This window comes from Mobula hypostoma, chromosome 12 (assembly GCF_963921235.1).
Source record: "Mobula hypostoma chromosome 12, sMobHyp1.1, whole genome shotgun sequence".
Classification (NCBI taxonomy): domain Eukaryota; kingdom Metazoa; phylum Chordata; class Chondrichthyes; order Myliobatiformes; family Myliobatidae; genus Mobula; species Mobula hypostoma.
In genome coordinates, this window is record NC_086108.1 from 34,982,513 (window position 1) to 34,995,103 (window position 12,591).

General features: G+C 38.7%; 1 protein-coding gene across 1 annotated transcript in view; it reads right to left on the bottom strand.

Moving 5' to 3' along the window:
* The window catches only part of uhmk1 (U2AF homology motif (UHM) kinase 1), a 34,005-nt gene extending 21,414 nt beyond the window's left edge, over nucleotides 1-12,591 (bottom strand). Inside the window, exons 1-4 of the mRNA XM_063063837.1 lie at nucleotides 12,443-12,591; nucleotides 11,003-11,476; nucleotides 2,415-2,707; nucleotides 1,259-1,450 (exon numbers count right to left, since the gene is read on the bottom strand). Of these exons, the coding sequence (XP_062919907.1) occupies nucleotides 1,259-1,450; nucleotides 2,415-2,707; nucleotides 11,003-11,324 (807 nt within the window). The 5' untranslated portion in view covers nucleotides 11,325-11,476; nucleotides 12,443-12,591. The remainder of the gene's footprint in view (nucleotides 1-1,258; nucleotides 1,451-2,414; nucleotides 2,708-11,002; nucleotides 11,477-12,442) is intronic.

The window sequence follows — 12,591 nt, forward strand, 5'->3', positions numbered from 1 at the left end:
ATTTCATGGTCTTGATATTTATTGTTTATTTATTAATTATTATTATTTCCTTCTTTTTGTATTTGCACAGCTTGTTGCCTTTTGCACACCGATTGACCACCCAAGTTGGTGTAGTTTTTCACTGATTCTGTCATGGTTATTATTCCATAATTATTCAGTATGCCCACAAGAAAATGAATCTCGGGACTATATATGGTGATACACATGTTCTTTGATAATAAATTTACTTCTAACAATTTCACCTGATCAACCCCTGCAAGATCCTGTCTAATGGCTCTAAAATTTGCTCAGCTCTAGTTCCTGGATCCCCAGCAATGGAATCCACAGTATCCTTCTCCACAACTATTTTAAATCTAAGGGAATTATGGTCACTGTATCTAAAATGTTCGCTGACAGACAATTCCTCCACATGCCTTACCTTATTACTACCTACAAGGAGAAGGCAACATCTATTGTCAACAATCCCTACTATCCAGGCTATACCATCTTGCAACTACCGCTGGGCAGAAACATGAAGTTCACACCATCAGTTTCAAGAATGGCTATTTCCTTTCAACCATTTGGTTCTAATCACTACAGTTTAATAACACTAGGACAACTTTGATCACTACACTAAAATGGATTTTGTGTTTTTTTAATTCTAGTTGTGTTCTTTCTTGGAAAAAATATGCCTAATTTATATTTAATTTGTTTTTCTTGTGAATACTGCTTGCTTTTCTTTTGCATATTCCACTTGTGCACATCCAAATAAACTTGACTAAACTAATTTCCCAAGGGGTGCCCTAGTGTTGAAACCCACTCTAGTAGTTCCCTCAATATATTAATAAAAAGCTTTCTTGGGCATATTTCACACAATCCACTCTGTCCATACCATTCATACTGCCAACAACACGGAGGTTAAAATCTTTAAAAGATTTTAAAGATTAGCTTTGTTTGTCATATGTGGAATGTGGAAGGAAACTGGAGCACCTACAGAAAACTAATGCGATCACAGGGAGAACATACAAACTCCTTACAGACAGAGGTGGGTATTGAACTCTGATCAGTGATTGCTGGTGCTGTAAAGAACTGTGCCAACCACTATGCTATCATGTCACCCTTATCTCCCACTAATGCTAATCCATTATGTTTATAACTAGCTGCAATGTCTCTACATATCTGACTGTCAAACATGTCCATTTTCAGTTGATGTTGACCTGTAAATCAACATTACAATGCATATTTTAAATATCTTGGTCTAGTAAATATCACTTCTTACCTTCCATTGCAGAGATTTGATTGTCTCTTTCAGTTTAATTCCTGAGAACATTTCCAGCAAAATTATTCCCAGACTCCAAATATCAACTGCTGTTGTGCATTCTGTATTACTTTCCAATCCCATCTGTGCAAGAATATTATGCAACTCCGCTTCAGGAGCTCTGTAACCATCCGTTTGGATGTATTTTACATCCTGCATAGAATATGCAAACAAAGACAGATTATGATTGAAACTTTGATTACCATATCCTAAAGTAGGTCAAGTAAGCAATTTCCAGATCCTTTCAAGCAAGTTACAGTACTTAATTTAGCTCCTGTAAAGCCCTCTGGAACACTGTACTATAATAAAATGCATTTTGCTATTGGAAGATTTATTAATAAATTTACTTTAAGAAAACAACTGTCATATGCCAAAGAAACTGCTTACTCAATAAATGGTCAACAACTTCTAACTTCTTGCCAAAATTAACTATAAAAGTTAAAGACAGAAAGCTACATTTTAAAGATTAATTCAATTTATTTTGCTTGATTGTTCATTTGTAACTACTTAAGATATTTGGCTATTAAAAGCTCAAGCAGTTGATTATGCTTATTATTTCATCCACGGCAACTTCCAATGATTATGTTTAAAATTCAGACTTCTGTGAAAGGAATGAACCTTTAATTTTATTGACATAATTTATTTAACATGTAATCTCCCCATAAAAATAGCCAGTTTTTCAAAATTTCATGCCTGCTCCTCCTGATATAAAGAAGTTTTCTAACTCGTCATTTACCTCACCAAAAACTACCAGAAATAGTTTTCTGCTTACTAAAACTGTATTGTGATTGTTGAGTCCTTCAAGATTTAAGCTGCATGTTAACTGCAATTCTGGCACCACCGCTTTCAAACTAGACACTTGATTTGTCTTCCTCAATGCTTACACACCTCCTTTACTTTAGAAAACTTACTAAAATGTCAGATCAGATAATCCTTTCAAATAAAGTCCAGAAGGAAATGAGCAGTATTACATTTATTTCAATAATATTCATTTAAAGTATTAATATCATTGCAAGTTTTTGCTATTAAATAGTGAGCAAATGTTTAACAAACTATGCTTTTAAAAATATTTGAACAATTGTTGCTATATTCTTACTTAATGAACTATCTAATTTACCTGATTTCCCTCCTGGAAACTAAGCCCAAAGTCTATGAGTTTAAAACATTCATCCTCTGCACTCCAGAGGATGTTACAAGGTTTGAGGTCTGCATGCACATAACCCTCATGGTGAATAAAAGCCAGTGCATTCAGAACATCCCGTGCACAATGCTGGATCATCCACATCGAATGCCCTCGATTAATGGAGTGTAGCAGCAACTCAGAGACACTGACATCCAACAGTTCAAGCAAAATGCAGTTGCAACGTTGGTTTGGGTAGGATAAGTTAGAAAATCTCCCATATAGAGTTACTGGAATATAAAGAAGAAATTATGGAATTAATCCACATGAAATGATAGAATATTCCTTTTCTGTTATTGTATTATCTTCGTCACAAGCTTCCAGTTCTGTGTTGCAAATGCCCGTTTTACTATCACACGAAATAACATTTTAGTGAATGTGTTTTTGGGAATCTTGGTCAATATCAAAGTACAAATAACACACACTGATCTTGCAGTTTTAAAATGTATAATCAGATGTATGATACAAATGTTTTAACAGTGCTATTGAAGAAAAAGGGTATTACCTACCATCTGCATTAACTTAAAAGATCCTGTGGCACAATTTTGAAGAGCAGGAACGATATCCTTAGTGCTCTAAACAATATTTTTAATATCATCAAAATATAACACTGCAGATTGTCAGAGCTCATTGTGTGCAGATTGGCAGATGTTTTCTAGATTATGATTTCACTTCCAAAATACAATATTGGGACTTTTAGAAATGGATATGAAAGGTGGCATTTCTCTTTGCCTTCCACTGCTGTTTTAAGTACCAGATTTTAAAAATTTACAATGGATATCAGACTGAGAAAAATATGAAAACCATTGTGCAGAGATGGTAAATTAATTGCAAAATCTTGATCTTAGTTATTGAAATTTGCACTCAAAAGTTTTGACCTCATTTGAAGTGACTTAAACAATGGAGAAAGTCAGCTTGTTTTGTGTAAACAACAGGAATTCTGCAGATGCTGGAAATTCAAGCAACACGCATCGAAGTTGCTGGTGAATGCAGCAGGCCAAGCAGCATCTCTAGGAAGAGGTACCGTCAACGTTTCAGGCCGAGACCCTTCGTCAGGACTAACTGAAGGAAGAGTTAGTAAGAGATTTGAAAGTGGGAGGGGGAGGGGGAGATCCAAAATGATAGGAGAAGACAGGAGGGGGAGGGATGGAGCCAAGAGCTGGACAGGTGATTGGCAAAAGGGATATGAGAGGATCATGGGACAAGAGGTCCGGGGAGAAAGACCCGGGGGGGGGACCCAGAGGATGGGCAAGAGGTATATTCAGAGGGACAGAGGGAGAAAAAGGAGAGTGAGAGAAAGAATGTGTGTATAAAAATAAATAACGGATGGGGTATGAGGGGGAGGTGGGGCATTAACGGAAGTTACAGAAGTCAATGTTCATGCCATCAGGTTGGAGGCTACCCAGACGGAATATAAGGTGTTGTTCCTCCAACCTGAGTGTGGCTTCATGTTTACAGTAGAGGAGGCCGTGGATAGACATGTCAGAATGGGAATGGGATGTGGAATTAAAATGTGTGGCCACTGGGAGATCCTGCTTTCTCTGACAGACAGAGCGTAGGTGTTCAGCAAAGCGGTCTCCCAGTCTGCGTTGGGTCTCGCCAATATATAGAAGGCCACATCGGGAGCACCAGACGCAGTATATCACCCCAGCCGACTCACAGGTGAAGTGTCGCCTCACCTGGAAGGACTGTCTGGGGCCCTGAATGGTGATAAGGGAGGAAGTGTAAGGGCATGTGTAGCACTTGTTCCGCTTACAAGGATAAGTGCCAGGAGGGAGATCAGTGGGGAGGGATGGGGGGAACGAATGGACAAGGGAGTCGCGTAGGGAGCGATCCCTGTGGAAAGCAGACGGGGGGAGGGAAAGATGTGTTTAGTGGTGGGATCCCGTTGGAGGTGGCGGAAGTTACGGAGAATAATATGTTGGACCCGGAGGCTGTACCTCTTCCTAGAGATGCTGCCTTGGCCTGCTGCGTTCACCAGCAACTTTGATGTGTGTAGCTTGTTTTGTGTTCTCATTACCAAGACTGCATAAACAACTTCCTTTGAAAAAGTCAATACACTACCAGGGAATAGCCAAACCACTGATTTAAATGTATAAATTATATTTCTAACTCCAGTTCCTTTTTAAACTTATTTGCAAAACCACTTTTGTACTTCAGGGGGATTAGAAAGCTTCCTTTCCATCTCGCAAACATGAGGAAATCTGCAGATGCTGGAATTTCAAGCAACACACATAAAAATTGCTGGCTAGGCAGCATCTATAGGAAGAGGTACAGTCGACGTTTCGGGCCGAGACCCATCATCAGGACTGACGAAGGGTCTCTTCCTTTCCATCTGATGTGTTTTCACGTGCCCAAAGTCACTTCACAGCTTTGTTATCAAATGTTACAAGTAATTTGCATCACAGAATGAAATGAATAAACAATTGTTTCCTAAAGCTGGTCAAGAGTTTAAAATGTTAAGATGTTAAAAATTCAAAATGTTGAGGAACAGGAAAACCCCTCCTTTACAAATAGGACCCTGTTGGTATTTTAAGTCGGTGGTGCATAAATTTACAGTCCAATCTGACAAAAATATTTGGCCACTGCAACACCATTAACTCCCATGGAGAGAAAATGGTTTTGAGGAGGCAGGCAAGTTTCAGGAAAACACTTAAAAAGCTGGAGGAACTCAGTGGGTCAGACTGCACCTATGGTGGCAAGGGCTAACCAATGCTTTGAGTTGACACCCTTCATCAGAACTTAAGTAATTTACATCCAGTTTCAGCTAATTTACTTTTTATAAATATTTAAAACTTTTAGAAATACCATGATTCCTTAATTTAAAATATTTTCTGATCATTATTCATTCCTACAAATTCCCAAATATTTTCAACTTGATGCAAGTATGCAAGAATATGGGAGGCATAAATGGTATAATCAAAGTATTTTTCTCATTTAGGGGTATTAAAACCAAGAGGGCATAGAGCTGAAGCAAGAGATCGAAATTTTTAAGAGGTCTGTTTTTACTAAGGGAATCAGACATAATTACAACATTTATGAGGCACTTAGACAGACACTTAAATAGGCAAGGCAGAGAAGGATGTTGTCCTGCAGGGAAAGGGGATTAGCACAGATGAGCAAAACAGTTTGCATTGATGTGGTGGACCAAAGTGTTGATGTGTTATACAAATCTATACTCATACATGTACTCAGTGTTTTGCCAGCTTAAGTAACTGTCATAGCATTTCTGGAAGTAGAGCCCATCACGTATTGCAGGATAAACCTCTATCCAGGAGCCTGGCTTCAGGGAGAAAACCATTGCTGCAGCTACTAGAGTGGAAACTCACATGGCAAATGAAAGGAAACATTGTGCAGGTCAATTGTACTAAATGACACTGTAATATTTGTATGCCTTTCTACTAAGCTGAGCCCAAGAGCTGGTAAATGAAGATGTCTTTGCTGTAATTCAATTATTTTTGGAAAGTTTACATATACCATAAAAAATTTAAATATGTCATTACTAAAGTTTAAGTAGCTATTTATCAACAGAGACAGCTCCATTTACTGGGTCTACCCATTTTTGAACCTATTTTAAACTTTGGATGAATTCATGTGTTAACATCTTTTGTTTCTGTAATATCTATTGTATCACTGGCCACGATGTTAAACTGAAGCCTAGTCATGTGGATATAAAAGATAATGTGACATTATCTGAAGGCAAGCAAGAGGTTTGCTGTCTTCCTTCCATTTATAATCATCCTTCAAACACATTAAATTGTAATGGGACAGCACACTTGTGCAGCTGTACAGATTCTGCTTCCCAGCTCCAACGAAGAGTTCAGTCCTGGTCCCTAGTGTTATATGTGTGGAATTTCCACTCTCTGGGATGCTCCAATTTCATCAAAAAATCCATGGTTTGCTGGATTAATTGTCTTCATCGTGTAGATGAGTGTAGAATAATGGGGGAGGGGAGAGAAAGAGGAATTGATGGGAATATGGGAAATAGGCTAGGATATGATTGGTGTAAAAAATTGGTGCTTGCTGGTCGGCACAGACTTGGTGAGCTGTCTTCATTACTATTAACCGGTCATTTGTCTCTCTTGCTGTTTATAGAATATAGCTGCATCTTCATAATGCCAATGGCCACTTTATTAGATATGAAAGCTTTTGGAGCATTCTGCACTTGAGGTAATGCTTGAAATGAAATTCTTCAAATGTTGTTTTGTTTTACTGGAATCTAACCCTGAACCCAAATTAGATCTAATATATAAAGGCCTATTAAATTATTTCCCATTTTAATTTTATACAGGGGGTTCTAAACATACTATGCTCTGTAAATCAAATGATTTAGATTTCTAAGAAAGGAATGTCCTTTCAGATAAAATAATCAGTGCTGATGGGACTAATAGCAAGCAGTACTAGATAAACACTTTACACTACACAGTATTAGATCTGCACTCTATGAATCATCCTGATCCAGTGCATTTCAAATTTTGGTGGTAAAATCAATATTTGAGTATAACTGATTTGATGAAATTACTTTACAATGTATTCACTATCTTTACTGTCCTGTTCAGAAATGCAGAGTTTAATTACAAGTTATGTTCATATTTTTAAACAACTAAAGGACTTTTGGAAACCTAGTTAACTTTAACATTGCATACCAACAACAAATTCACATTTAATTCTACTTTTAAAGCACTTCAGTGGGGCTTTTTTATACAATACTGAGGGTCTACATTTTTGATCATTTGCATTTCTTTTAAAGCTCTGGATATCCAAGAGCTGTGTGGCTGCAGGTATAAATTGATCCACCCTTTTCAAATGGAAAAGGCTTGCCCGTCAGAGTGATGTATCGTCTGGGTAACTTGATCCGAAAAGACATTAGAATGTTCTTCTCTTATCTGTTGTTAAATTTCCTGGAACTTTTGCTACACTACCAAAAGTTACAAATTATATGCGCCTGCTTAAATAAAAATTGTAGCTGTATACGTTTATCCTCTATCATTCTTTTGACCTTCCTCAATACTATAATACTAAGGAAACAAATTAATATAACAGAAGAGTAAAATAAAAATCTTAAATAAAAACAGAAGCTAGAAATATTCAGCAGGTCAGGAAACAACGCAGTTAATGTTTCAGAACAATTTTTTTATATCATAACTGGTGAAAGTTGAGGAGAAATATACATTAATATGCAGGAAGAAAGAACAAAAGGGGATGTCTGTAGAAGGGTATGAGACAAGACAGCACAAATGACAAAATGAGTTTACACTGCAAAATAAAAATATTGTACTTAATGACTTCCTGGTCCTTGTTCCCGTATTGTGTTGTACTTTATTTTGTAATTTTACATTTGTTTCAATACAGTTGCTTTTCCTTGATTTCATTTTCATTGATCCAATTATGTGCTTATTACATTCGATCCTTTGCTTTCCCAGGATATTTAACCTTTAATTTTAAAAGTAGCCACTTATACTTTCAGAATTACTTTCGCATAATCTTCTTTAATATTACTCAGCTCAATAAACACATTATATGTGTGGTTTGATTATTTACTGGACTGCTCACTATGATATTGCAAGAACTACTGCATCATAATCATTACCACCAGTTTACTGAATCCACATGGCACAACTTCCCAGGCTCTATCTAGTTACGCGTGGGACAAATACTGCCATCTGTGAGACAAATATTTTTATAATAGAAGAGAAATGGCACATGGAAATGTAATGAAGTACCTTTTCTAGAGCATTAAATTACTGTCATTGTCAAAGATACAGTTTACCCAATCACATAATGATACTATAAAATAATTACTTCCTAATTGTGATTGCACTTATTATGGCTCAAATGGAAGAGACATTTGATTCAACCATAGAGGGAAAGGACCTCTTTTCAAGCCAGCTGTGACAATGGTAAAGTCAAATTAAGTTCAAACATCTGATCAGAACAGAAGTCGTGATGTGCTGAATAAAAACTTGTTCTATTAATATAGTGAGCAACAAATGAAGAATCCAAAATGGAGAAGACAGTAAACAATGTGGAAATTAACAATGGAAAAAAACATTTTTACAGAAGCATAGTGTTTAAAACTAAACATTAAAATATTAGTTGCATTATTTCAGTTCCTATCATAAGTTCCTCTGAAGCCAAGGTCTTTCGGATAGAGCATTTTGATCAGAGTGTGGGTATGATACAAAATCTTCAAATGTTGTTCTAGCTATGCTTTCATATTTACCAAGAGGACAGTGTTCTCCCTGTTCTGACCTTCTACAAATAATTGTAACATCACTGCAATGTCACAAGGTATGTATAAGATATGATACAATTGTAAAATACATGTTACTCTCCTCCATGCATTTTTCCAAGTGCTTTGATAACAAGGGCCAAGAAAAAAAATTGCGTACTAAAAAATCCTCATTGCATAGAAATAGAAATGAGTAACCAGTATAGTGATTGTGCAAAACATCTGATGTGATAGACTGGGATGCGTGTTAATCAGCACACAATTTGTTTGTTCATCAATTTATTTTCATACAATCCTCTTCAGCCTTCAACACCTGCAGTGATCACAATATATTTTTAATTGAAATTATACACACTGAAACAGTTGTGCACACAAATAATTGGAAAATTAAAACTTCTTTTGCCACATGAACTTGTTTTCAGGTTGATATAAAAGATATTTTAATATTCAAACAGAAATGCAATTCACTCTGTTGAACTGTCTAAAAATACATTATTATTAGGTACACCTAATCACTAGTTTAGTAACAGTACAGCACTCCAATCATTTTGCATTACATGGACTTTTTTTTTATCCTAATTGTTTTCTTTCTCGTAAAAGTTGTTTAAGTTCTTCTTGTGAATCATCTGTCTTTGATGCTATATTCCTAAGATGCTGCTGCAGGTAACATTTTTTCATTGCTCCTGTGCATACATGTACTTGTGCAAATGACTATGTACTCAACTTTTACTTTTGATATTCTGTATTTAAGCTGGTTCCTGGTTTTCTACATTACTCCTACACTTAAAGTATTGTTTGCCGGAAAGGTGCAAAAGAAATTGAGTATTTTTTCCCCATTTAGAAAAATTGGCTACAGGCCTCTCAAAAAGGTAGGGCAACAAACTTAAGATTGTTTTTTTTTGAATAAGTATGCCTTCCCCCAGGGATATTCACATGTGCACTGGTTTCCTGGTGTAAATTCATTCTAGAAAGTTTCTCATCACTTACATTTTCATGATTCCAAACGACAAGGAACATGTGTTTCATCCATTTATGTCTGTACTGAATATGCTTAATGTTAACTGCAATATATCTTGACAGTGATAATTTATGTATACTTCTCATTGAGCTATTTGAATACCTGTAATACTAATGGCTGTACAGTTGCCTTCTTCAAATGGACACTGATTTGGAAAAAAAAGGCAAGGAGCAATTAGATTACAGTCCACATGATATGCAAATTCTAATTTACCACCTCATTTTTATTCAACGTAATCTAGTTTTAGTAGCATTACATACTGCAGTGCATCAAGATTATGCTTAGTCTACCTGTACACTCAGATCATTGTAAAACACTTGGTAGCCAATAAAGCTCTTCTAAAGTAGAGCTATGTTTAAACACAGCAAAAGAATATGCAAACAACTGGCAATTATTAACTTATTTTGGATACTGACTGGGCGTAAATACTGAAACATTTCCCTGAAATTGTGCCACAGCATATTTTATATTAACCCAATGGAGCAGATGGGGTCTGATATAAATTTGTTTGTATAGCGGCATCTGTGATAGGCTGAAACTTACTAATTGTGTTACATAAATTTAATGATCCAATTGCTGCAGTATCATTTCTTTCCATTTATGCCTTGTTCTGTCATTTCTGCAAATAGACCCAAACAGAAACATCTGATCATAAAGTATGAGGTGAAGATATGTAATGGTCTAACACCCATTACTAAATGGAAAATGACAGAAATGAACCAAATCAGCATCTGTAAAGAAACACACATTAACAATGCGGGACAGTGATTTGGGAATTAGGTCCTTCACACCTACACTTTAGTTTTGATTGGCAGGGTGGGTGGTGAATTTGGCAGCAACCCACTATAGGCTTTTCGCACGTACAGAGCGTGGGTTGCTATCAAGTTCACACAAAAAGATGGGCATTATTCCACACTTGTTGGTGTCAAAATGCAGTCGCTGAGAATGTACGTGGAGCAGAGAAGGGCAACACAAGCTGCAAGGACAAGTGGTTGGGGATGGCGAACGGCAGGCGGAACTGAGGATGCAGCATCAGTGGTTAGGTGTGGATGGGGGTAATATGCATGGGCCGGGGGCAATGTATAAAAGGGTGAGTGTGGGTGGGGTGGGATAGCGTATGTGTGTGTGTGGGGGGGGGGAAGAAAACAGAAGGGTAGCGTGTACCTAGGGTTGTGGGGAGGGCAATACATACTGGGACGGGGTGGCGTGTACCGGGGAACGTCCTTGCCCACAGGTGCCCCGGGCTCCGCTCCCACCAGTCCCTCGGATATTTACCGATGTTCCTGTGGCCCTGCAAGTCCTCCAGGACCCCGCTCTCCGTCAGGAAGCCGTAGTCTGACTTGGTGTCATGAACGAATTGTTTGACGGCGGCCCGCGCCGTCCCCGACGTCACACCATAGACAGCGGCCGAGGAGCCTTTGCCGAGGCATCGCTGCGCCCGCCACAGGCGCCCATTGGCCTGGAAGACTCCCGACGGCGGAAGAACATTGCAGCCCCGCTCCGGCTCTGAGTACCAACCGCGCGCCGCTCCGCCACCGCCGCCGCCACAACCACCGCGGTATCTGGGTCTCGGCCTCGACCCGCCATACATCGCCATGACGTGGCGGCGGCTCGGACGAACTCGCGATCGGCCTTGGTGCGACAGCCTGACTGTAAACAAGGCCGTGGGTCCGGGGCCGACTCCGCCGCCACCCGTTCGATCGATCGGGCCTACACGGTCACGTCATCGCCACGCCCCTTTTCAGAGCCCTACAAACAAACGCATGACGTAATTAACTCCGGGTCTCTGATTGGGTTATTCAGGGTCCGGAAAACCGAGTCTCATCGAGCGAGACGAGTGTCGAGTTCGTGAAGCCTCTGAAGTTCACCGGAGGTTCGACACTTCAATGAAAGGGCGACCCGTCCCGGGCGGTCACATGAGTGACAAAGCTGCCCCAGTTAGGAGCTTTAATGCCCATATACATATGTTTTTTAATGTTTCTTTAAACAGGGCACTTTTTATTCTCCGTGGAGGAAAAACATCGGAAAGTTACTTCGCAGTGGCTAATTGGTGGCCAGTAGCACCTCTCACACACAAAACAAAAAATAACTTTACTGGAACTGCTTAACCAAGTCACTCTGCCTTGAAGCAGTTCCGCACCGTTAAAATTTTCCACTGGGTAGATACATCTATCAGTAAAATTTTCCATTTTGTTTAATGGTGTTCCATTTTTATTCCCTTAAAATTAACGTTGATATTCAAATTATTTTGCTAACTTAATTTATTATGCCCTTAATCTTTTTGTGAAACTTAAGTAATTATCTCTATACATCTCCCAATATAGTTCTTAAGTTTTATTTTGCATACCCTAAATTTATTACAAAGTCTTTTAAATTTACCTTTTATTTTTACAAATCAATTTTGTATTCATTGACTATTTATAACCACTATACCGTAACTTGATATGCTTTTTAATCATGCCTAACAACTTTGGTGTTAATTTTTTTAATTCTCTAACTCTCCTTTTTCTAGTTTAAAGTCAGATCACCAGCCTCCAACGGGATCCCACCGCTAAGCACATCTGTCCCTCCAGCCCCCCACCCCGCTTTCCGCAGGGATCGCTCCCTACGCGACTCCCTTGTCCATTCGTCCCTACTATCCCTTCCCACCGATCTCCCTCCCGGCACTTGTAAGCGGAACAAGTGCTATACATGACCTTACACTTCCTCCCTTACCACCATTCAGGGCCCCAGACAGTCCTTCCAGGTGAGGCGACACTTCCCTTGTGAGTCGGCTGGGGTAATATACTGCGTCCAGTGCTCCCAATGCGGCCTTCTATATATTGGCGAGACCCGACGCAGACTGGGAGACCTTTGCTGAACAC